Source organism: Streptopelia decaocto (genome assembly GCF_964273445.1).
Source record: "Streptopelia decaocto genome assembly, chromosome: 5".
Taxonomy (NCBI): Eukaryota; Metazoa; Chordata; class Aves; order Columbiformes; family Columbidae; genus Streptopelia; species Streptopelia decaocto.
Genome location: NC_138659.1, coordinates 59,455,361 through 59,481,661, shown reverse-complemented (window position 1 = coordinate 59,481,661; position 26,301 = coordinate 59,455,361). Strand labels below are relative to the sequence as shown.

The 26,301-nt window shown below is 43.9% G+C and overlaps 1 protein-coding gene across 2 annotated transcripts in view; it reads left to right on the top strand.

Moving 5' to 3' along the window:
• SH3PXD2A (SH3 and PX domains 2A) overlaps positions 1 to 26,301 on the top strand; it is a 266,448-nt gene that overhangs the window by 184,838 nt on the left and 55,309 nt on the right. The window contains exons 1-2 of one of the 2 annotated variants that reach the window (XM_082052262.1): positions 3,378 to 3,536; positions 7,436 to 7,567. In XM_082052262.1, coding sequence (XP_081908388.1) covers positions 3,395 to 3,536; positions 7,436 to 7,567 — 274 coding nt within the window. In that variant the 5' untranslated portion in view covers positions 3,378 to 3,394. Of the gene's footprint in view, positions 1 to 3,377; positions 3,537 to 7,435; positions 7,568 to 26,301 lie in introns of those variants that run through there. The other variant, XM_082052261.1, reaches the window with a different exon arrangement.

Genomic DNA, 26,301 nt, shown 5'->3' with positions numbered 1-26,301 from the left:
CAGACCTGCTATGGGCTCTATCATAACATGGCAGGCTGAGAGAGCAGACTTGAATTAGAACATGATCTTCACCCCTGTAGTATATACCTGTGCCCTAGGCTGGAAGCTGGAGACTAGAACAGAAGATCCAGATGAGGCCATGAACCTGCTTCACAAGGTGGAAACTCTAACCAAGGAGTGCAATTTCCTGCTTTGGAGAAAGATGGGTGTCATACAGCCAGATCCTGAAAGGTGCTGTGGTGGGGCACCCCAACTGCTGTTAAATTCCTTGGCTAGGCTGCTTTATGCCACGTGGAGTAACGTGACTGCGTTGCACTGAGGAGCAGGACCAGGGCAAATGCCAGAGTATGTGGGTGACTTCAGCCTGGTGGAAGACCCCATCTAGCAGCTGTGTGAACGTCTCCAAGCAGTTTAGCAGATTTGTGTGCAAAATACTTAAGTTTTCTTAACTGTTGCTACCTGTAACCTAGTTGGTTGGAATTGCTGTTCAGAGAGCCAACTTTCCAAGAAGGAGTGGAAAGAGGACTCAACTTTTTCTTCTTTTTTTTTTTTTTTTTATTACTTTTCCTTTCACCCTCCTGCTTCTAATTTTTCTTGGCTCAGTCTTAAAACCTTGCAGATCAAAAATAAAAAATAAAAATCCTGAGACTAACAAGCTCCATTTGGCAAAGGTCAGCCCTGAACTTCTCCCTTTGTCAGGATTTAGTTGGAAATGCTGCTGAAGACTGTGTAGAAGTAAGAACTGAACTGGAGCGCTTGCTTGAGAGAGCGCCTGCCATTTACCATGGGCCAGGCTTGTTCCTGTTGTGCTCCCCATGGGGGATGTTTTGCTGCTGGTTTTAGCTGTGCATCAGACACGTACTCCAGTGCTGGAAGCCACAATCTACCTTAAAGCTGCCACTTGTTCCAAACTTTTGAAGGCTCATCCAGATCCTGGTTCTCAGAAATACTAGAAAATACTACGTACCCTTTATGCTGGGGAATAAATCTAGAAATCAGGTTAATTTTTTGCTGCCATGATGGATGGCCGTGTTCCCTTCTCGGCAGAAACGCAAATTTGGGTTCCCTGTAGTGGTTTGTAGCAGCAACCCATGGGGCCCAGGAGAGGACTTAGTACAGGTCTTGGAGTTACCATCTGTACCAGATTTTTGCATCTATAGCCGGGAAGATAAGAAGAAAGACTAGTATTCTGTCTGCTTGTAAGGAAACTATTTCCCCAGGTACTGAAAGGCTTGCAGAGCACATGAGTGCTGTGGAGCTGAAGAAGGTGCATGTATGGATGCTAACTTATGGAGAAACTTCTTGTCTATTGATCATGGCTGCTAACCTGGGGTGAGAGGGTTTGCATGCTGACCTGGCCATCACCGTGTGGACGGTGCTCAACCTTGTCTTATTCTCAGGCATTCTTTGGGATTTGGACAAGGTTTTAGGCCAAACTTGTCTGGCTTTGAGTCTTCTGAATTATTATTTAAATGGTCAAACCCTTCCCTCTCTGTTTTCAGTCCTGTCTCTGCCTAATAGCAGGGTGCTGCCTGCTTCCAAAACTTTCTGAAAATGTAGCAGAATTGCTTTGTCCTTAGCAAAAAAGCTACCTGGCTGAGCTCAGGAAAGAACCAGAGAAATGATAGTGTATTAGTAACGCATTTGATAGATTTATCCAAATATTTATTTTCATCTATAATGAGGCAAAAGGATTTTTGCCAGTGCTGTTTTATTGCTAACACGTGGAAACTGAATTTGTACTGAATTCCTTCAGTTGTTATGGGTGGTGCTGAACTTCTGTCTCTGTCCCTAAAGTTTTGTGTCTCAGGATTGCTACACCAAGAGCTGTTAATCTCGGAATGGAAACACTGTTAGGACTGGGGGGGAATTCCTGTCTGAGGGAAGGGATGGAGGTGGATTCCCTTTCCTATTGTCACAAGCTGTGAGTGGCCTTTGACCTCTGGGACTAATCAATGTGCAATTATAGCCTGAATTTTGGTAAGTGGAAAGGGGGTTGAAGAGTGACAAGCTGGTGTGCAGGAGTATCAAGGAGATGAGTCAAAGTCCTGATTGTTTGTTCAGGGCATGTTAAAAACAGTAAACAAAGAACAAACAAACAAAAACCCCAAACAAAAAACCCACTACTGAATAGAAGAGAGATCCTAGACTTAGAAACATGGTTTTGATCTGAATCCATGTTGTCCCCAAGGAGATTTGTAGTCTCATCCCACTGCTTGCTCTAGGAACTTACTCTGGTTATTTTAGGAACTGCCTTTAGGAGACCCCTGTGAGATCGCAAGCTCTTGTGTAATCTCATGTTCTTTGCCTGGAAAAGTCTGTTCTTTATCTTGTGTGCAATAAACACTTAACCCAGTTTTTAGGCAGACCTAAGCTCTCCATCTTAAAATACTTGGGAATAGCGCACTAGTGGAAGGCTCTAAGAAAACATGCAATTTAACATGTTTATTTATCATTGTGACATGGTACTTCTGATAAGAAATAAGAGGCAGAGATTTTAGGGGAAGCAAATCCCTGTGTTCAGAGCTGAGCACATGACTGTTGTGAGGGATAGACTGATTTGAGGACTTTATGTAGGCTTGCTGCTATTCTAGTTGTATTTTTTTTTTCTTGTTTTTTTTTTCTCCTTCCCCAAAAGGAGTTTTCCAGAGTTACATAAAGGCTTACCCTTGAAGAATTGGCTTTAACAAGAAACCACAGCTCAAGATGTAAGCTACTACAGTTACTCCTCCCTATACACAGAAGAGTGCAGAGCTCTGACTGTATCATATGGAAAGCCGTGACACTTGGGGATGCTTTTGGCCAAACACCCTGTGTGCAGACCCTGCACGTGTCCTCAGCAGTTGTGCCCAGGTCGGAAGAGCAGGACAACCTGCCAGTTGGTTGCTCAGCTGTGAATCATCCTTATGGTGTTCACTGACCGTTTCTGTGGGTTTGGCTTCTTCTGCAAAACTTCCACTGACCAGCCCAATACTAATTCATTTAGTCTGAATTTGTAAACACTTGATTGATAATCATAAAAGGGCAATATAAAAGCCTGTGCGCTGTATGGATTAAAAGAGCAGACATGTTTATAGCCTGATAACAACAGAGTACTCTGGCAAAGATCAGGAGTCTCAGATTTCCATATCCAGATGACTTTATTTTTGGAGTCCAGTTGGTGGTTTTAATTTTTTGGCTGTTGCAAAACCATCATAGGTCGTAGCTGTTGCAACACAGGAGGAGGAGGAGGAAGACGTTGCTCTGTGCTCTTATTTAGGAGCCTTTCACAGTAGTTGCTGGTCTCTGAGTAAAGCAGAAGGAATGATGCTCCCTCCTTGCTGCCTGGTGAGGGGGACAGGGTGTAACTGTGTCACTTAATAGTGCCAGCTATGAGGGGCATGGACAAGCTCCGATGACATTTCTGCCCAGCCTCAGGAAGGGCATCGCTGAGGTGAGGAGCGGGAGGATTGTAAAGTGGAGCCCTATGGAGAGGAGGAGGGGTATCCTCAAGACTTTAACCAGGAAACGGACTCGAGGCAAAAATAAACAGAGAGGCAAGCAAACTCTTATTTCAGCCAGCAATCTATCGTGTGCTCTGCTCTGGGGAGGGCTTGAAGTTGAAGCTAAACCGAAACACTAATTCTGCTTTTTGTGGGGAGAGGAGGGAAGAACTTTACCTGCTTACATCAGCCTTATCTGATCTTCTGCTCTCCATTTCTCCTGCCTGGGCTGAAGAGGCTTTTTTAGAAGGGGGGCTGTAATGTCAGGGGGCATTGCAGTGTGCATGTGAGCTTGCTGGGGAACTCGTGCCACTCCGCATCCCTCTCCTCTGGTGTGCTTCACGCTGAGCGGGCTGTTATGTTTCAATGTGATGCTGTGTTCTGTGTTACAAATTAAACATGAACTAATTGGCAGGGATGCAGAAGCACCCATGGTGGTTGGTGGGTGCAATTGGTGCTGTGTTCTCTGCAGTGTTGCCTGTCATATTCTTTTGAATCCCCTTTTGGGGGGAAAACCTGCAGTCTGATGTAACATGCCGGCAATGTTGTGGGCATCCTGAGTGTCACTGAGGAGTAATTCATCTAAAGATGCTTGTGGGGAATGGAAGGCAGAAAAGGGCTAAAGCTTGCTTGCTTGCTTGTTTGTTAGTTTTCCTTTGTGGCTTTGATGTTCTTTTGTTTTGTTGTTTTCTCTACTGACTATGCCTGAAGGGAACATAGTAACAACCTAAACCAGGCTACCCACAAAATGTTTAAGGCTTCTGATTATTGACAGGATCTGTTTTTCTGTTCTCTTTCCTCCTCTCTCCTTCCTTATTTCTTTCCTCCTTTACCATTACTGAAGTCTTTCCCAAAGTGCAGTTCTTAATCCTGGATTAGCATCACTCCAGGAGCCACAGGGATCCCACCTTCATTTTTTAGGCTGTAGCTGCAAATGAACAAGTTTATTTGACCTTGGTTACTTCCTAGACAAAGGAATTTATACCCCACACCCCCTTTTTTTTTTTTTTTTTTTTGTCTTAATGGGAACCCTGTAACACTTATACAAGCTTCTGTTAAAACAGTCTCTTAATTGTGTATGTTGCACCAGCCACTGTAGTGACAAAGAAATATTCCCGCAGTGAATACCTTATCCAAGGCAGGACAGAGTAAATGGCATCATAAAGTCCTGCTGGTTTCAACTATGTGTGTGCAGATATAACCTATCTTGCTGGACTGCTGTAAACCCACATTATTTGGAGCTGGAGTTGGATTTGAAGTGCTGGTTCTCTGGGTTTCCTGGCAAGGGCGCTCCCCTGGCACACAGTTCCCGGCTGGGTGGCTGGTGGCAGGCTGTCTGCCAGCCTGTGCCCCAGCCTGCTCCTCAACTTGGTCCCAGCAGAGACATGTGCATCTCGAGCACCGTTCCCACCACCGAGCCAATGCTGTGTTTTGATTTTTCCCTTACCCTATTCCCATGAAAGCTGTCTATGAGATTGGAGGAAAGATGATGATTGAGGTGTCTGTTTGGCAACTAGGTGCCTGAATGTCCCTTGCTCCCTTTACCACTGTTCAGTCCCTTCTTTTGCCTTCCCACATACTGATTTCTCCATTAATACACATGCGTAAACATATGGCCATGGTGGCTTTTGTTTCTGGTTAGAGAACTGGTATTTGTCTTAAGGCTGAAAAGAAGACAGAGTTGTAGATGTTACTTGCATAAATAGGTTGAAGGAAGATGGTGATGCTGCCCTGTTCTAGACTGGAGAAGGGACTGTGAAATGGTTAAAAGCATCTCGTCACACTCAGGATAACTCACTTAGCACTGATTTAAACCAGAACACACAAGTCAGGTTGATTAATCATGAACAGAAACATGATGCTTATTTGGAATGAACAACTACGGTGAAAATCTTTAAGTTTCAATGTTGTCAGTTCACAATCTTCTCCCCCTATTCCTGCTACTGGCTGTGGTTCAACTATCCACAGAAAAGTTAAATCTCTTAAACACAAACTTCTAGAGGAGCTGACTCCTTTTTAAAGAAAATTAACCTACGTAACCTGAGGAGAGTCAGAGGCATGCTTAGGGAGCAAGGAAGTCTTCTAATTTTCTGGATTTCTTAAGTCTGGTCCAAAGGGAGGCATTGTGATAGTGTTTCCTTTCAGGAAATGGTTGAATTAATTACTTTTTGCCCTAGGATTTTCATTTCACAGGATGCTGTTTTAATGGCTGATGTACTCTTTACCTCTCTCTTGGCAGAGATGCTAATTATTTGTCTGTAGAATCACTTTGCATCTTCAGCCCAACTGCACATGAACATACTGCGTTTGGATATACAGTGCTGAGCATCCTGTGCTTGGCTGTCAGTCCCCTGACTTGTCCGGTGGACGGTTTCAGACCGTGCTGCTTCCTTCCCGTCTCTTGTAGCCAATTTGTCATCAGAGATTCAGGAGACCTGGAGCCTGCTCCTGGCTCTGCCCTCATCCCATCAAATGGGACTTGCAGCAAGTCGTACATCTGCTGCCATCTTTCCTTTCCACGCGTGTCTTAATCTAGAGAGACAGGAACTGCCTCTTACTATGTAAAGTGTATAATAATGCTGTTGGCCCAAACCGCTCTGCCCTAACACACATAGCTATAATTCAGGAAACCTGTAAAATAATTTTGCATTAAGATATGTGTCTGGTGGCTCTCAGACAGAAATTGTAGGTGCTTTTTGCTCTGGTTTGACACTTTAAAGAGTGTATGAGGGAGGGCAAAATGAGAAACTCTCATGTCTTAAAGACTTCCACGACTCAAGGTGGTTTCCAGGCAGAGCACGGTCAGTCTGTGCCCGGGTTTGGGGGTGCAGCAGCCCCAGCCGCACTGTTTATGTTGTCCCAGAGAACCGAGATGTGTCTCGTATAGTGAGCAGCAGCGTGAGGAGATTCCCTCTCCACATCTGGCACCGCAGCATGCCTGCCTGCCTCGTGGCTCCACCCCGCAGTACACGATTTCAGTTTGGGGGTGAAAAAGTCAGAAATCAAAAAAAAACACACGAAACTACTCCAGGAGTGTGGGGGAAGGGAGGAGAATGGTTATTTTTTTGCCTTTTTTTCACCCATGTTTGTGCAAGAGCCTACACTCATTCATAAATGGCACTGACAGCCGAAAGCCCTTGGTGCAAAGAGAAACCAAACCACTTGAGAGGTTGGCTCCAAGGGCTCCGAAAAGGCACCGAAGGGCGATGGAGAGGGGGAAGCCAGAGCGCTCTGTGCCCTGTCCCGCTCGGGCTGCTCTGCCGTGGGGAATGCGGAACTGCGGAGCTGGCGGGGGGCGGCCCTGTTTGAGCAAGGATCTGGAGCTATAACTTTTTTTCTTCTGTTTCAAGTAAACACTCTTCCCCGCCCTCCCCTCTCTCCCTCCACCCCACCTCCCTCTCTTTCAATCCTTCTCATGTGTTTCTATTTAAGGGCTGCAGTGCAGACGAATATGATTGGCATCTACAGCCCCCTCTTCACTCTCAGCTCGAGCCTTTAGAGTGGAGAAGGAGCTGAGCTGCCAAGGGGAGAGCTGTTTTTTCTTTGGGTTTACTGGGGGGATGGCTCAGCTGTGGATTTATGCTGCTTCTGCCCAGGATTTTTCTCTCTGAATGGGAGCAAGGATTGTGGAAACCATGTTGGGAAGAGGTTTATTTTCAGAATCCGTCATGAAACTTTGCAACTAAATCACTGTTTTTGCTCCTTTTTGTATTTTTTTCCTCCCCTTTTTTCTTCTTCTTTTTTCCAATGTCCCTCTGTGCTGCTGGGTTGTGGGCCAGAGGAGGCTGTTTCTATATGGCCAGCCATTTGGGGATATGCTGCCAGCCAAGGTTGTTTGCTGATTCGTTTGGCTCTGGCGACAAGTTGGCCTGTCGTGAATCGGATGGACGGAGGTCGCTCTCGAGGAGCCATGGCTGGAAGCTGGCTTACAGCTTGCTTTTTCCCTTCCCCAGGTGCTGATGCTAGCTCTGAACCCATGATCCTGGAGCAATATGTGGTGGTGTCCAACTATGAGAAGCAGGAGAACTCTGAGATCAGCCTGCAGGCTGGAGAGGTCGTGGATGTCATAGAGAAAAACGAAAGTGGTAAGACACGTTTGCTGCTTTTTCCCTCTTCCAATGGTGTGATTTTTGCATGTGTTCCTCTTCTTTCGGTTTCTTCATCGCTACTTGTAGCTGTATGTTCATTCCATCTGGTACAGTTACTATGTCTGGCTGAGGATGTTGAAGTTTCTTAATGTTGATTTGGGCTAAGGGCCAAATGTTGCCTTCTACTGTAAGAATGTTTCATAGGTTTTGTGCATTAATTAGCCAAAATACACTAATGGAAAATGAAGGTGAAGGAGAAAAGGATCTGCAGCTAATGAAGCTGATGTATAGTAGACTGATACAGTTGCTCTGCTGTCTCTTCAAGTCTCTGTCAGGATTTCCATTACTAACTGCCTTTTTGGAGGATTTATAGGATGAGTGTTTAAAAATTGCTTGGGATGAAACTTGGCTTGACAGCTTAGCTCGTGGCCCAGAGCTCAGTAGGGAAGGGAGAGAATGTGCGTAGATAAATACGTGGCCATGCACAGTTTCAAAACTTCTTGCAGAAGTGTTAATTGGAGAATTTTGAGGCAAGGAGGCAGAGCCTGTCATGTAAAAGCAAGATGAAATCTCTTTTTCTGCCATCCCTGGAATAACCAGCTTCCACTTGGAAAATTAGATTTTTGGCAAGTGTTTGTATAGATATCTTTTCTTATTCTTTAACTCTTGGATGTCTGGTAGCTTTGAGTCACTCTGAACAAATACATGAGACTGTGTACATGTGAGTGGTTGGAGCGGGTTAGCAGCTGGTTTGAGTAACTGCCTGTCTTCAGCAGCTCACATCCTCCCCTCCAGCGTTCCATGTGTTTTAATCCAAAGCTGTTGTCCAGGACTGGTTTCCAGCCCACTCGTGACTTGTGTGTCTTCATCCAGAGGAGCTGCTGGCATTTGGAGCTGCTCAAGGGAAGGCTGATGTACTGGTGGCTCCACACACAGAGCTCATGGCTCTGGAGCGTGCCGGACATGCCAGAGCTCAGGGAACCAGGACACCCTGATCTGGGCTTCAAGTCCATCTTCCAGAGGTCTGAGTCAGGTTATCCACAGTGATGACCATGCATTATTTTTTTTTTTTCTTCTTTCTTTTAATGGAGTGGTTATTCCTCTGCTGTGTGAAAGCCTAATGCTGCTTTGGCTGAACGCAGTGCAGTCAGTTGCCCAGTGATTTGGTGTGGTGTCCAAATGGGTAGTGTGTGGAAATGCACTGGCTAGTCCAAATAGAAATGCCTGTCTCTTGAGTACTGACTGTATCACTTGCAAAACTACCGGAGGCCAAAATGCTCATCTGACCGACTTTGAAACAATCGTTACAATTGAAGGGGAAGAAATGTCTTCTCAAAGTGAGCCTGGGCTAGTGGACAAGCATCCTCGCTTCCAAGCCTGAGGGCTTCTTGTTGTCAATAGTGGGTGTTCCTGCTGTCAGAACAAGCCTGGTTATTGTGGTAACTTATATTCATATCCATGATATCCCTGTCTTGGATAATGGCTTATGGAGCCAAGGGAATTAGGCTGTTAAATAATGCAAGAAGTGTCTGAATTCCAAATTACAGTTCCTTTGTGTTTTCTTTTAATGTGTCCTCTCTGCCTTGCACAGTTCACATCATATTGTATTGAACCACATGGTATGTGGAGATATAAATGGACAGCGTCAGGGTTTGAATTTAATTAGTGGGTCCAGAAATATGACTTGTCTAAGGAAACATCCTTGAACTTGGATTACAGCCCTTAAAACCATATTCTGATGCTTAGCAGCTAGATTTCTTAATGTCCATTTAAACAAGGAAGGAAATCTGAAGCCCTAAACTCCATGCTATGATCTTGTCCTTTTTATTTCTCTCTCTATATATATGTAATACTGATATAGTTATATATTTTTTTAAAAAGTCGCAGATTGGTGATGGAGAGAGCAGCATTTGCTCTTGTCTAAACTCTCTTAGATACTTGTCTAAACTCTGTTGGCAGGGAATTCATGTTTTAGTTGTTCCAAGAACAGGACTACAAACATACATTCTCACTTTCTCCTGGGTTAGGGATACCACAGGAATTATTTTAATACTCTGGCTTCTTGTCTCTTCAGCTAAAGTTGAACCTATAAATGGCATGTAATGAAACTAGAAAAATTTTCTTGGATGTCAGCTTTTAAAACTTGTAAGTTACTGTTTGAATTGGGTATCTGTCTAGTGTAGGAAAACATGCCTAGAAGATGTGGCTATGACTTCTAAGAACATGGGGATACACTTTTTAAGAAAATTATTGGACTATGCATATGTGTGGTAATTCATCTGATTGTATGGTTATGCTGGCTTGATAAGTGTTGTGAAACTTCAGTTGTGATTTTATAAATTAGGGTAGTTCTTCTGATCCAGGCAGGTAAAGGTGATGTGAGGTGTTACAGATGTCACCTGCAGCAGGAACAATTTATTCAATGAAGGGAAGAAAATCTGGCTAGATAGCTTGTTAGCTGTGTGGCTAAGAAGTCCCATCAGACTGGGCAGTGCGCACTGGATGTGCTCCTGAGGCAGTATCTCAAATTTCCTTGTATATATGCATGCATATAGCATATAATATGTCTGGGTTTGGGTTTTTTAACTGCACTATGGGGAAGCTAGATGTATGTGGATGTATACACTGGACAGTATGGATGACTGCTTGATTTCAAAAGCCTTGCCTGAATAGGGCTGCATGTTGATGCCTAGGGACACTTAAATGGTTCTTTTGTTTCCCCAGAGTGGGAGAAACCTTAACTCTGCTCTGTTGAATGACTTTGCAGGGAAGAAACACCTTTGCTTTACTGGCCAGATGGCCCTATACTTTTTTTACACAAAGAAGCTCAAAAGTTGTTTCCAAAGGATGGTGTCTGTTTCATGTCCTGCTGGATGTTTCCTTCTGAATGCTTCCAGGGCCTGAGCTAGAGTTACCATCTCCTCTGAAGTTTGCTTCCAGATTGTGCACCCCCCTGGAAGAAAGCAAGCTCTGCTTTCAAAGGCCAGTTTGGGGGGGAGAGGGTGGGGTGGAATCTGGCATTTGATTTATTGAAGTCTTATCTGGTTATCATCAAACTACATTAACTTCATCTGATGTAAATGTGTTGCATTTACTGTACAGCATTATTCAGTGTTACTTTTCCCATATCAGAGATGGGATTTAAAGCATCTCATAGTCAAATATGTGCAAACCCATTTGGTAGGACCTTGTCTTGTACTTAGTTTTCTCGTTCACTAGAAGTGTTGGATAAGGTTGTCTTCGTTATTGTGCCAATGAAATTTATGACTTGGACATCACTTTGAGTTGAAAATTCTGTTCGGTATTATGACTTAAAAGCAAGGTCAATGTAGCATATGTGGTGAATGATTTCCGAAACTCTTGATCTTAGTTATGAAGCCCATGGGTCACTGTAGCCTGACTGTTGCTGCAATTGCCACAGAAGCAAATCATGCTAGACTGAAAGAAATCTGTAGGATTTCTATACTTCAGAACAAATTATTTAGTAATGTACCAGCTCTCAGACTTTGACACCTGGTTTTTGCAGCAAATATCTATATTGGTTCAGCAAAAATTGTCCTTCAGACCCTCTGAATCCTGGCTATGTGAACAGAAGACCTACAATGTACCTGATATATCTGATAGATATCTACTTCTTTATTTTTTCCTCAGCTGAGGAGGAAAATCTGCATGTAGCAAGAGTCACAAATACATCAGGAGAAAAATGGAGGTTTACAGTCTCTCCAGATGGTGTCTGGGAACAGGCTGTAGGGTTGTGTTCCTTGTTGGAAGTGACTGTGGTTTGTTTAAATGCACCGCGTAACCAACCTGCACTGTCCAACCCTATCTAAACATCTCCGAGCTGTTTCAGAATAACAGTGTGAATAGTTGACTCAAGTCTTCTCTGTCAAGTACATAGGCTGCTTTTAAATCTTAACCAAAAAAGCCTTGTGGAATGACTTAAAAATGTATTTCTGCTGCAGAAATGAAATGTTGTGACTTTAAAGGAGGAATCCAACACAGATTTCTTTAAGGTAGAAGGGGAGGGACTGGACCAAAGCAGCTCCCTCTCTGCCAAGTTTTGCATGGATGTGGCTTGAAACAGTCAAGCTATAAACTGCAGCAGCAGTGTTTGCAATGGAAAACCTGACAGACGGCAAAGTATAAGCTTACTCCCGAGTACCTCTGCCTCCGCTGCCGCTCTGCTCGCGGGCGGGACAGGGGCTCTTCCCTCAGCCTTCAGGAGCCGTGTCTGCGGCGAAGCCATCGTGGGATGGTGTTTTTGCCTGGGCTGAGGAGGATTGTAGCTATTTCCTTTACAATTGCATAATTTCCAATATTATATTACACGCAATACATAAAACAAAGCTGTTATGGCTAGCATAACTTTATTGGGACCCAAAGGGATCTCTGGGAAGGGAGGCTGCTCTTCTCCCCTCTGTAGCTGGGGCATGGGATGCAGCACTGAAGTGTTGCCACAAGGAAGGTCTCTGCTTGTCTGGGTGTACTGGCTTTAGGGGTCTTGGTACTTGCTGGTCATCCGTGCAGCGTTGGAAGACCAGTCTGTGCCTGGCAATGTGCTCTGCATCACTATTTGGTTTCACTTGTGCTGCTCGCTGACTGCAATCGTGATCTAGGAAAAGGACACAGGGAGCCCACAGATCCCTCAGAATTCTGGCTCCTGGGAATGCACTGGCTTCTCTACTGCAAACCCCCTCTTCTTAGGCTGAGGGCTTTTGGAGCTTGGCTTCTGTCTGTTCATGGGAAATACAGCACCCTTTATTTGAAGGTGTTGCTTTCTAGTGTTAAGTGGTTTTACTTGGTACCAAATTGAAATTTCATGATGAACTACTACATCTTGGCCAAAGTGACACCCTTAAAGTGGTACTGGTAGAAACAGAGAAAAATCTTTTTTTGTATCTCATGGATCAATCTTATATCCCTACATCCCCTCTGCCATGCTTTCTTTTGCAAGTAGCATTGGCTTTTTCAATCCCTTTTTCTGTAGTGTGGTACAGTTTTCTTGTTTTAAATTCTGTAAAGACATCTGCTGCTTTGCCCTTTTCTCTAGGATGTTGTCTTCATGATCCTTTGTACATGAGGGAGTTTGGCACTGTGTCCACTGCTAGCAAATGTTTCTGAGCATTAGTATTATCTTGCAAAAGCTGGCCAAAACCCATTACACTTCTGTTTATTCTAAGAGATAAGTGACATACAAGCAGTTTCCTAGGCTGCAAATGTGGATGTAGCCCTGCACCAAATTCTAAATGCAGTTACCATGTTTACTTATGAAATGTCAATAGCTTTGCATCTGCTGTTTGGATGTGTTGCCAGACACAGTATAGCTAATTATCGACATCATGCTTTATTTCAGGTGCAGTTGTGCATGCTGGCTTTCCCTGGAAAGCTCTCTTTTTCCTTATAAAGCATTTCAAAAGAACGTGGTCCATCAGATATGATGTGGGACTTGATTCCTGTTTGTACATCCAACCCTGCCCTGGTTGCTCTGAGAAAGCTACTTGAGTTCTCCATGTTTCCATTTCTTCCCAGCATGGCTGTGTATATGAGTTTTAAACCTTGTAAGAGACCGTGCTTGTGATATAAAAAGTAAACAGTCCTTCATACAGTAGCCCCTTCTCTTCATCAGTCCTTGAGCTCTGCCTGGAATTTGAGGAGAAGAAACAAACACTTAAGTAGGTTGAAGACCTTTCTTCTAGCACCAGTGGCTTCATCTCAGAGGACAGGTTTAGGTAAGTGACCACCGCTAAATACCTGGGATAGCTTGTGTAACTACTCCTCTATGCATTGGTGTTTGTAACTCTCTAATCAGCACAGCTGATTTCAAGAAAGGATCACTCTAAACCCCTTATTGGGGGTGGGTGGGAAGAAGGTGGAAAGGGCTGTACTGAAGCCATGGCAGTAGACTCCAGTGCCCTATTCTGCACGTGGTGCTGCCTTGCCCTGTATCCTGCCTTGCTGGGCTCATCACCAGCCCTGCAGTAGTGGATACTTGATCCATTTATGAATCAGTTCCTGTCCTGCCACAATTCTCTGCTCAGTGTATGTACGAAGGCAGACAAACACAGGCCATCTGAGGAGGCAGGGTGGGTGATAAGGAATTTTTGGCTAGGAGTTACTGGAAAGTCATTTAATGTCCTAAAAAACAACGTTTGTGGAAGTTTTCCTTCCAAACAGGGACAATGCTGGCAAAGCAGAGATGCTTTTCTCCTTCAAACACTCACAGGTCATGGGCTAGAGGAGGGCTTCTCTGTGCAAATGGAGTTTCAGAGCCATCTGTGGGATGAGGATAAGGATGGTCCATGGCACTTGCTTGTCTCTTTGCAGCAGTAGCTTTGGCTCTGTTTTCAGGCTTTTTGGATGTGGTGATCAACACTGGTTGTTCTCTTGCTTTGTTTTGCTGTGGTATAAGCAAAGCATCCTGTTGATACATCTGGTTGCAAAGGGTGGAATTTATTTAAAGTTTAGCTGTCTGGAAGCTGGTGTCTGTGGAGAGAGCCTGGGTGCCTTGTTTCAAAGTAGTCAGTAGAAATGGAGTCAAGAATATTGACAGGATGGACAGGAACATTCAGACTAATCCATGCTCTGTGCTTGTTCCAGGGGAAGCCTGGGACAGCCTTAGAGCAGAGCACTAAAGCTGGATGTAACGGCTTGCTCTAGCCAAGTTCTCACTGGAGATCAGCTCCTTTCTGGGAACACAATGCCTGACCAACCCTGTAAATACTGCAAACAGGCGCTCCCTCTTCCAGTGGCCTGTTTGCAAAATGTTGAATGGTTGGAGAGGATTTACTTTGCCACCAGCAACAGCTGTGTCAGCAGGAGATGAGGAGGAGCCCTCCTTCCTCTGCTCTTGCCCCTGGGAGCCCAAGGGTGGGGTGACACTGTCTAATGACTTTAGCAGCTGCACTAAGCTGGAAGCAGCCCTTGACAGTCTACCCTGACCTCCCTGGTGAATTCCATTTCATGAGCTGTTTCTTAGCCTCTCTTTTTTCTAATCTGGTTGAGTTTTTAGATGTGTACCTCTGTGAGGGTAAGGAGGTGGTAGCTGCTTTCTTTTCCTGACCGTTCAATTTTGAGCAGGCAAAGGATGTTGGTGTGGCTGAAGCCCTCATTTGGGTTTCAAGAATTTAACTTAGATTTACTGTGCACAACAAGGAAGGCTGCCACAATATTTCTGAAGCAGTTACCTCTGAGCTGCAGTTCAAGGCTGCCCCGTACACCGGCTAGAACGATAAGCTGTTTGGGACTGACGTTTCTAGACCTGCCTGCCGTTTGAGCATCACCACACCAGCATCTCAGCTGAGGTTAAGGGGTTGTTACATAAAAGAAAATGCTTGAATAATGAATGTGTTGTAATATTCATGCTCCCGTCTTGTGGTGTCTAAATGTCTGTCTTCTTCTCCACCTAGTAACTCACATGGCAAGTGATGTGTGTTTCTGTGTTTAAGAGCTTGGAAGGTAATTCTCTATGCTGGTACCAAAGCAGGGTTGTTAAAACTCTGGTGTTTGTAGTTGTCCTCTGTCAGTGTGGAAAATGAGGTTGTTCTCCGGTGTTGCCTCTCAAATACCTGTGGCTTTATGACTGTGCAAAGGATTGAGTGGGCTCTTGCTTTGCTGCTGGGAATATACATCCCAGCCCCGTGACAAGGAGAAAGTGTCCCTTTATTGGTATTGCGACATTTCCATCTGTTGTGAGAAGCCCTTCTGCATTCCATAGACATCCTTGCTCGGTGTTACCTTGCCCAGCTTTCACCTGCAGTGTGTACTTGCTCTAACTTCTTGGTGACACGTATATTGTCAACATTTGAAATACGGCTGTCAGGTGTCACTGTGCCCTTTGCAATGCTGAACTCTGCTGAAGCTTTCATGGGACATCTCCAGGCTGCTTAGGAGCTCTGCTAGAAGGGAGGCTTTGCTTGTTGGGCTGGAGGAGTTGGTTGGCAAGTTGTATTATATGGGCCCCACTTGAGTTGGAAGCAGATGAATTTCATACTAAAGTGACCTTCAGTGCATTTGTAAAGCCTTGCTAAAGTTTAGTAGTGCTGTTTCTTCAGATTAATCATGGAAGTTTTCAGTGCAGTAAGAAATTAATTAATATTTTCCAAGCAATGCTGCCTCATTTCAGTCTTCTACAGAGGGAAAGGAATGATTAACAAATAATACGCTCACAGAGGTGTCATGGGGTCATATCCCTCTAAAGCATTCCCCTCTTTAATTGTACCTATCTGATCTCCTCTATGTAGTGTTTGCTTTTAAATTGTTTTAAAGGAACTTCTTTCCAGATACAGTCACAATAAAAGTGAAGTCCCAGTTTGAAATCATCCCTCTAGAGCATATTTTCTCAAACGCTTTGGGCTGTACTGTGTGGTTTATATTAATTTTTTTTACTCCTATTCTCATTGTTTGTCTTAATCTTGGGCAAACGGTATTCTGACAGGGCTACTTCAGTTATGTGTTTGGGGCTTTCTTTTTTTTCTTTTTTATGGAGAGAGCTGAATTCCACCCACTCTGACTTTTGCATTCATTTGCCTTTTCTTTAGCTGATGTCTGAGGGACAACTCTCCCCCACCTGCAGATTTCTCTAAGCTGGGGGAAGGGTTGTTGCTGTGAATAGGATGTCTCCAGGTATTTTAAATAAGCATCTGCAGGGCTGGGTTTTTCCCATTTGCCATCTTCTGAACATCCCACTGAAGTAAACAAATTCCCTTTTAAACTTCACTCCACCTGGCCTGACGTGGAACAAAATAGTACCTGTTTAGTTCTACAGTTCTCTAATCTCTCAGGAAATGGGAATGAGAGCCCAGAGAGGGGAATTTACCCACCTTGCAAGACCCAGCAGTGCAAGCCTGCTTGCTGGGGCAAAGCCTTCACACAGGCAGGATTGACAGAGGTCCCAGAAGGTTGACAGGTCAGCCCTTACAAAGATTGTTTCTTATCTGCAGCTGTTTTGAGTTCCCTGTATCCAAGGGGCTAAGACCATTAAGGTCCCCTCCAAGAGCAGGAGAGGGAACAAGTCTGTCTGGACCTCGTGTTTGGTAGTTGTGGGCATGAAATCTGTGCCAGGACTTCTGAGACTGCCCTGTTAGTCTGGCTGCTGGAGAGAGGGTGGGATGTGACCACTGAAACCACAGACTTGAAGACTTACTTGTCTATAAATGCAATTTGGCCTCAGAGGAACAAGGCACATCAGTAAGCAGGGAGAAGCTGAGACACATGCAATTCTACCTTTAAGTTTGCCATACGACACAGCCAGGTATTCTAGAACAGTAGACTTTCTACCAGGCCTCTGAAAACTTCAATTCTGAAATTTCCAGCTGCTTGCAGATTCCCTCCTCTTTCACTTTTCATCTAATCCTGCTGTGCTGAGACTTCATACTCCAGCAGATAGTTAAATTCTCTGTTTCCACTGCATACCCTGTTTGGAGCCCAGGATGGCAGGCTGAAAAGGAAAAAAATTTACACAGCATCGCTGGTTGGAGCCTTTACTCATTACCTCCTCTGTTTATGCAGTCACTGCCAGTTTTGGGACCCTGAAACCTGCACCAAAAAATATTTCCAAGGAAAATCTGCTTTTCATATTAGAGTACATAAACTTTCTAATGATTTGGTTTCCTATATCAGCCAAATAGGTTACCAGCTCAGCACTGCTGCAAGAAACTACCTGAGGCCAAGAAGATGTAAGGATGTTACTGAGGCCTTCCAATAAGTCCTGTAGGTACCCTGTGGGCTTCATTCCTTGGGAATGCCTTTAAAAAAAAAAAAAAAAAAAAAAGGCACTTTTCATAGGTTTTGGTTATAACAAAATTTCTTTTAAAAAAGTAAGTCACTCAAATGGCCTTAAATAAGACCCCAAAATACTAAACGTAATGCATAGTGACTGATACCTTCTGCCTTTTGTTCTAGTTAATCAGGAAAGTGATTATACACAAAGGCTTTGGCTCTTGTGGTGAGTTTCAGGCCTATTTTTCAAAGTAAGCAAAAGACTGGTACATTTTTGTTGTGTCAGATGAGGACAGGATTAATAAAGGATGGAAGAGGGTTGGGTTTGTTTTTTTGTTGTTTTTTTTTTTTTTTCGTTTTCCCGAGCTATACAGCAAATAAGCAGTTCTAATAATACTTTGGCAGTAAAATGGAAGCTGTAATCATTAGCAGATGTGTTGCAGTTACAACCAGCAACATAACATGAAAACCCAAAGTAAGGAGTTAAAAAGAGTTCAGTTTCCCCACAAACCAGTTTCTTGTCCATCTTCAGATTAAGCAAAACCTATAGAAGTAATTTCTTTGCTTAGGAGCTTCAGTATACAATCAGATTTAGGGGGTGGCTTGACAGAGGAGTTTATGTTGGGTCTTCCCATCTGTTTTTTGGACAGGAATATCAGACTTTCCAGAATTCTTGATGGAGACTTTAATTATTTTTGTGGCAGAAAGAAGTTGGCTTATGGCTGGATTAACTGAAGCAGTTCTGGAAGAAGCAGGGGATGAGATGTGCTGTCTTGGATCTCTGTTTTACTGGCTGGCTTCTCTTTACTATTTTTATTGGCCAGTTCAGGTTTTTTGTATCTTGATACTGTGTGACTTCATCTGAAAGCTTCACGTGCAATGGGACATCACTTTGTTTCAAATGAAACTGGACTGCAGTTATATTGGCAACGTAATTAGACTTCAACTTGGTGACAATGCCAAGTATTTTCCTGACCTCACTTGAGTCCATATCTTCTATTTCTCCCAGCAGTGCGAACGCGTGCTGGAGAGCCCTAGTCCTTTGCTTTGGAAAGTTGTTTTAATTCTGTTTGCATAACTACCTCCTGTTGATCTTTTCTTCTCTCTCCCTGTGCACACACCCTTTCTGGTGAGTGTGCCGGCAGGATGGGCTTTAATGCAAGCACATCTCCCAGCGGCTGGAGGGGAAGGGCAGTGCTGGGTGCACTCGCGCTGCAGACCTACCTTCACTTTGCTCCTATGTTAATACAGCAACCATATGGTTGCTTAAGAATCCCAGACTGGTTTGATACTTGGATAAAAGAGAAAATAAGTTGTTGCTCTTTCATGATTAGCAGCAGCTTGACTAGCTAGACTAATGCTGGCAGGCACACGTCTGCACTGTCTGACAAGTGTAAGGTAACACCTTCATGATTCGATGTCCAGGTCTTGAGGCACTTTGCTGACTGTCAAACGGTGACCATATGTGCAGGTGAAATGTATCCTTCTTAAAGGACAATAGCTCCTAGGGAGTCTAGGTGACTGCATATGAAACCTTGCAATTGGAATATCAAATTTCAGTGTGCTGAAACTGAAATAAAGTTAAGGAAGCCCTGAACACAGTCCCTACACAAACGTGATGGAGGTGATAGGGGCCTGCAAGGTAAATCTCCATGCAGTGGAGACCCTAGGATTGGAAGAACAGCATCTAATACTAAACCTGGATCATTGGTTGGAATATTGGTAAGTTCATAAATAGCACATTGATTTCCCACATGGCCTTTTATAGAATTTGGCTGCTATTAGAGGCCTGCCTGCAGGAGGAATACCTGAGCTGCTTGGAGAGACTTGACCCATTCATCTTAATTGAGTATAGCTGGAGATTCAGGATGGGTAATGCGAACCTGGGAAGATCCATCACTGAGCATTTGAAACCCTTTACATTCGAGGCAAATTTATTCATTGTCCTGGAAAACACATTGAAGAATCTGCATTTCTGAGTGTGGGTAAGGTGAAGACTGAACACATTGACTTGCAGGAGAGAAGGTGAAACTTGCTTGTTTGCACGAAGACAAGATCAGGAATCTGAGAGACGGTTTCTTTGAGGTTTTGTTCTTAATCCTGACTAAAATTCCTTACTGTTACAGAAAAGGAAACTCTCTGCAGAGTATGAAGAACCAAAATTACGGGATGGCTGTATGCTTGGGGTGAGCTCGCAAATTATTCTCGTGTTTCAAGTAGACCTTCTGTGACCAAAATGTCCTTGAGTAAAAGTAGAATGACCAGAAATGGAATGCTATTTCCATTGCCAGGCATATGAGACAATTGAGCCCTATAGAAAATGCCTTTTTTTCTCCTCTTGAGGAAGCAAGCAGAACTTGTTCCTGTACCAGCTACAAGTTAAATTACACACTTGGTCATTCCAGACATCTTTTGTGTGTTTTTGGAGATGACTGTACACTTCCTGGGCTGTTAATATGTTGATTTTAAAATAAGAAATTAACTTCTGGGAATTGGCAAGTGGACCCCATCACTCAGCTGAGACCTGGGAAGCTAAGTATCTCTTTTGCAGCAGTATCCAGGTTTGAGAGCCAGCTGCTGAAAGGGTGTTGCTTCCCCTATGCCACCCCAGAGTCTCCCTTGCAAACAGAAACCAACATCCCCCAATGAGGACGCTGTCTGCAGAATGCACATGTGGGAAGCCAGGGACTGAATGGTTTTGGGGTTGCTTGCAGGATGCTTGCTGACACTGGCTTAAATTTGGCTCAGACTTCCAGGAAGCATTGTGTAGTGGCATTTGAGGGAAAATGCTGGTGGTTTCAGGGAAACTTCCATTACGTATGAGTGGTAGCAACCCTTTGCAATGCTGCAACAGATGCCAGTGTCGAGGCCTCCTTGTGTGATGTGCTTGAGTTGCCCAAGGGCCTTTTTTCCACTGGTTCTGTGCAGACACAGCAGAGGCTGAGCGCCTGGGCATACACTTGCCCTTGGCAAATGTGTCTTACGGGCAATGCAGCAACAGGAATAGAAATAGTGGCTGGTCCAAATTCATCCACACATTAGCAAAGGCTGCGGGCTGCCAGGTGAGCTACTCTGGCTTCTGTAGGATAACAATGCCAGGTCTTTGGTGCATCAGGAACACTGTCTGCTCCAGCTGAAACTTAGCTGAACTGATAGTTCTTCTCCACATCCCCAAATTGTATAAGCATGCCTCTATTTCTTCTTTGTCTCTTGTTTACGCAGGCTCCTGAGTGGATGATCTGACTAGCCCCAGGTAAATTTGGTAGGAACTTAAGTGCAGGAGGAGAGGCCTGAAACAAGGATAACTGAGTGCAGGTGGAGATTAGTGCCTTCCTTCCTGGGTATCAATTTATTCTGCCATGTTTCTTGTTCCTTTCCACTGATCTCCTATACCTTTTCTGCAGAATCCCATGTGATTAATGCTTTTTGATCTTTTGTGATGGCTAAATCCTCTGCTAATTTTGCCTGTCAGGAGCACGTTCTGATCTAAGGAAATGTAACACAGTGCGTTCCCCAATTTAAGGAAAGCAAAATCCCATGTTTCTGCGCGACTGAAGTTTTGCCTGAACCTCAACAACATGATGCTGAGGCATTTTTTTTTGTAGCTGTCTGAGAGCGGTGCCTTTGTCAGGTCTGTGTGGATGGCCTAGAATTGTACTTATAAGGTAGAGCTCTGAAGTCAGACCATCCATTGGTACTTAGTGTTTTTCTTGCAAGTGAATTGGCAGGAAAGAGCCTGGATTGCTGTAGTTGAGCCTGTCCTAGATTGGTAAAAGCAGCCATCACTTGAGAAAGCAAATTTCACAACTGTAGTCACCACTGTTCAACTGGAGCCCTGACAGAGGTCAGAACTGCTTATCTTTGCCTGCTGAAGCTGAACAGTAACTCTTTCTGGGAGAAAGTGGACTTAGGTAGTTTCTGGAGATAACAAAGTTCCATTGAATGCTCAACTATGGCCAACTCACACTTCAGACAGACCACTTCCACCTGTGATATAACAAATAAATGTAAAAAGAATGGCAGAAGACAGTACAGCTAACAGTATGAAGTAACTTAAGTGGTTTTATTCCAGTGGTACATACTCCTCTGGAAAGTATCTGTAGCCTCAGTAATATCCAATTTGTAGCAAGTCCTTTGCTTGTTTTTTGAGATCAGGGAGAGAAAATCTGTTAGGAACAATTCATTGCTTTCTTCCTTTGGGGATTTTAATGTGAGATTAAAAAAAGATAGGAATGATGCATCTTACAAGCTGTACTGTTAATCGCGTGCAGTTTATATGAGCAATATGTGGCCAAAGTCCTTGAAAATGCTTCAGGTGCGCTAGTTACAGGTGGTGCACTGTGGCCCGAAAGGCAAAGGAACTTTTAAAACTGGCTTATTTCTTGATGTCTGCTACTCAAATGTATCCCTCTGTCATGCATCCTTTTTCTCAGTTACTTAATTTTTGCCTCCTGTTCTCTCTGGTGTCTGTGCTGACCATTAGTATGGAGGAGGAAAATGAGTTACTTAACTACCCATATTTTCCCATCTATCTTTCTCTGCTCTTCTGCTGCTTCACATTCAGGGATGCCAATGCTGCAGCAATGATCAACTGGATCAGTCAGTTTTGCCAGTGGATGGGTGCAAATAATGACTTTGCTGAAGTCTGCAAATAGTTCCTGATCATCCTAGTTCTTGGAAGTGGGTGCCCGACCGGGTTTGATATTTATGCCTACCTTTCCATCTCTCAGTATGGGCTGTATCAGGTTTTTGTTTTGCTAGATGTGTGCAGCTTCATAACCTTCTGTGAAATGACAGAGCTGTGCTTCCTGTGACTGGCTTGTGACAGGGTATTGCATTGGCATGGCATGTGGTGCTCCAAGCTGTTCAAAACCAGTGGGCACACAGTTGGACCTAGCTCCATTTGCTGTCAGACCATGAAATTCATAGTGCAGCAGTAGCCAGGAAGCTCCTGGGTGTGTAGGAGGTTGACCACTCTTAATGCAGCTATCCCATTTTGTTTCTCTGCTGTCTGGGGCTGGAGAAGTTGGAAGCGGATGCTGGCAGAAGCGAAACCTTCTCACAAGATTCTTACTCTGTGCTTGGAGAACTGAAGTCATGTTATGAAGCCTAAATCTGTAGTGGAATTTGATGTTGATTTGAGGAGTCCAAGAACTGTGGTAGAAGTACATTTAAAAAATGCCAGGTGTTGACTAGTCAAGAATTGTTGAAATATTAGTGGAGTCTTTTGAGCAAGTGCTTTCAATTTGCATTTGGATGTTTGTCTGTCCTTTTCTGTTTCAAAGCCAGTAGTATCTCATAGGTGGAATTTTGCCCAAAAGTGTTCAGAAGTCACTGTTTGAAGGCTAGTAGGGAAGAGAATTGAGAAGCAGAGAACTTTATGGTGTGACCAAGTAGGGGCTGAAGAACTGGCAGCAGTGCAAACCTGCCATTTCTGCTCAAGACTGGTTTCTGAATAGATGGCAGAGACTCTGGAAAATCCAAGTGTAGTTTCTCATGGAAATGAGGAGCAGGCTTGGGTGAAAAGGGAGCCGAGTGCCCAGCTTCTCTCTATAAAACTGGAGTTTTCAAGTGCTCAACTTGTCACTAAATTGCCTTTTCCCAACACCACATCTCTGAAGCAGAAGGCCTTTGGTGGGAGCAGTGTTAAGAGTATGATTGATGTTTGCTCCTGTTATTCTCCATTGCATTTTGTAGTACATTTTGCTGATGATTCTCACTCTTTTATTAGTTTTCTATAGCGTTCACAGGAATAAGCTGTAAATGTTATATGGCTCCTGAACTACGCTTAAACAGCTGCACATGGGTTCAAGATGAGAAATTAAGTTTCCAATCCAGACTTTCCCAAAATAGGAGGAATGCGGGTTGTGTTCTGTCTAGCGTTTTTGTTTTGGATAGGAGGCTTTTGGTTAATGTCAGTCTTGGAGGAGGGGAAAGCTGTCAGATGTCAGAGGATCCCAAATGCTCTTTGTATAGTGGCTACAGCCAAAGACACTGGAGTGTCAGGTTTCTGCTGAATTAGTGAGCAACTTCTTGATCATGTGATGGCAGCATCAGGGTTTCCTGGCAAAACAATGGACTGTAAGCAAAATCAGTGTGTCTTAATAGGAACGTGCAGAAACAAATGACGTTCCTAAGGTGCATGTAGATATCAAAAAGTTAACCGGTGGCTGTCTATCTGCTTCTGTCCTCCAAATCCCCGCTGTAAACCTGACTTTTCCCTTGGAGTTTTAGGGATACAGCCATTCTCTTTCCCGTCAGTTCCTTCTCTCTTCCTCTGCTTTTCACAGGGTTTCTGCTACTTTGGCCCATAGTAAACCACCTTGAACATGATCGTGGATTTGATGCCTCCCTGTAGAATATGGCAACAGACTTGCTTGTGTCTTTAGTCCCCCAAGCCGACTGAAGAGCCCAATGGCTGTTTGCAGAAGCAGTTCATTTGTGGGTTAGGTCTCCATGTAGCAAAGGAGAGTAGCCCCTTCTCATCAAAGCTGAGTGATCTAAAGTGTATCTCCCCATGGATGGGCGATTACCATGAAGTGGCTTTTCTTACTGTGGCATGTGTCCAAGTCATCATGGAAAATCCAGGCATTTCTCCTGATGGCTTTGGCATGCTGAGGCTGAAATCCTTGGAGTTCAGGATCTTTCTTTTCCCCTCTCTCCCCTTCAAAGCCTGCAAAACTACAAAGAAAACAAAAAAAATCCCATACAACAACAACAAAATGGTGACTGGGATAGAGATTATTGCTGACTTCTGCCCTGTAACTAGGATATACAGTATTCTGAAAACAATACAGGGCCATTCCTCACCACCCACCCCATATGGTACCTCTCTACCCCTCAAAAACCTGAATATTTGACATAATGGCTTCTGGGTGAAATGTCCCTTGTAAGACAAGCTTGCCTCAAGCTATTCTTCCACAATGCTCCTTTTTAAGCTCCCAGAAAAGGGTGGGTAGCTGTGTCTGAACCCAGGGAGCGGATGGGCAGTACCCCAGCTGGATGGCCTGCTTGCAGCAAGTGTTGCTTGAGCAGCAACCTCCTGTCTCCAGCCTTGCAGGGACCATGGTTATCGTGTTGGACTATGCAGCCAGAGAAAAATCAAGATCCTAATGGAAAACTTCTTGGAAGACTGAAATTATTCCTGCACATCTGTCCTCCTTTGGAAAAGGTATTATGTGCTGAAGTTATGAAATATTGTCAGAGGGAAAAGTGCTTTCTGCTCTCCAAAGATCCAAGAGCATCTAAGTGAACATACATGGGTCAGCAGCGAATCACAGGGTTTGAAGAGCCAAATACCATATTCTCCAACTATGCAGAGAACACGAGCATGACTTTGCCAAAGACAGTAAGCTGATACCTACTGGCCAGGAGTTGATACCACTGCCCAGCCTCATCTAATTTCATATTAATGTGAAAAACAAAGATTTGCTCAGAACCAGTGTGACTGGCCCCACGGAATGAAGTGGCACACGAAGATGTTTAATACAGTATACAGCTTTCTGTGGTCCAGGTTTCTGTGCACTTCCAATTAATTTATTATTGTAGATGTTATGTACCCATTTGGAATCCCCCTCTGTTCGTATTTAAAATTTGATTGTATTGTTAAAGCCCTGAGAACGTCAGGGTTTTTGGGGAGGGTTTTTGTACTGACTGGCTTAGCTTTGATGTACTTGCCAAACATCTGTGTGCTTTCTATATATTTTCCCCTTGCCTTCAGAAAAAAAGGATGGTTGCATTTATTTGTGGATGAAATACTTTGCTAGGAATGGCTGTAAATCTGAAGAGCTGAAAATTGTCAAGTGAACTCGTAGACAATAATAACAGAGAATAAGGAATTAAGCCTGGTATGCAGTCTGGAAAAATTAAAATTCTTCAGAATATATTTTTTTGCTGGCATGGGGATATCTAGAAATTGGAAATCCAGCAAAGCTTCTGATTTGTAAACTTGAAACCACTGCAAAGTGTGACCGTTGTGGCAAGACTAGCATAAGGACTGGGAGGTGCTGGAGTTCTTGTTGGCCCAGGCTGTGCTGCATGGGCAAGATCTGGCTGCTGGTAGAGATTTCTGTTCCCTTCCTAAATCTTCTGGTGCCCCATTAAACAACCTCTGATTTACATCAGCAGTGATTTTACTAGTACTTACTAATCTTAAACTGGGCATTTCTGTTGTAAAGTTGAAAGTTTTACTGCTAAATCCATGGAAAAGCCATGATGTATAAACCCCAAAAATAGCCTGGTGCACTTGTTTTTGTTTTGGCCCTTAAATTCCAGTTCCACGTAAGTTTTTTGTGCTTTCTTGATGGGCTGGTATGAAGTGACTGAGAAGGTGCTGGTACTTAAGTAGTGGGTAATAAGAAAACTCCATTTTTTTTTTTAATTTTTGCATTCGGTGATGCCATCACTGTACTGGCAGTTCATATCTCTTCTTCCCTTCGAAAAAAATAAAACTTGAGAAATGGGGCTGTTGCAGCCCTCTGTCTCTGGAGAATACGGACTCTCTAGAGAGGTACTGTGTCTGAAATGGCAACACCTTGATTCCAAATGCACAACGTGATTAAGTATTGGACTTTGAGGTAGGAGCTTAGCTTGGACATGCAGTCGTATCTGTAGATCTGAGTAGACTCCTCAAGACGCCTGTGACACTGATGACCAAGGGCTGCCTTTGCTTACAGCTGGCTTTCTGTAAATCCAGCCTCTTATTGAGCATTTCACTGTGATTCAGAGTAAGGATGCTTTTGGCATGTTTTCCATGTTGGGATTTAGATAATCTGAGTGAGAATATCAACCCTTCAAGGGTGTTTCACTAGTCTCATTCCCAGGGATCTCCATCTGCCAGCCTGGGAAGCTGCTGGAAGTGCTGGATCAGAGCTCAAGAGATGAGCATCCCTGGTGCCTGCAGCAGTGCTCAACAAGCATTAGCTCAGCCAAGGAATGTACCCTTAATATAGCCGGGGTGCCTCAGATGTATTTCATGTATCGGTACCAAGAAGAGCTGTCTAATCTGCCACAAG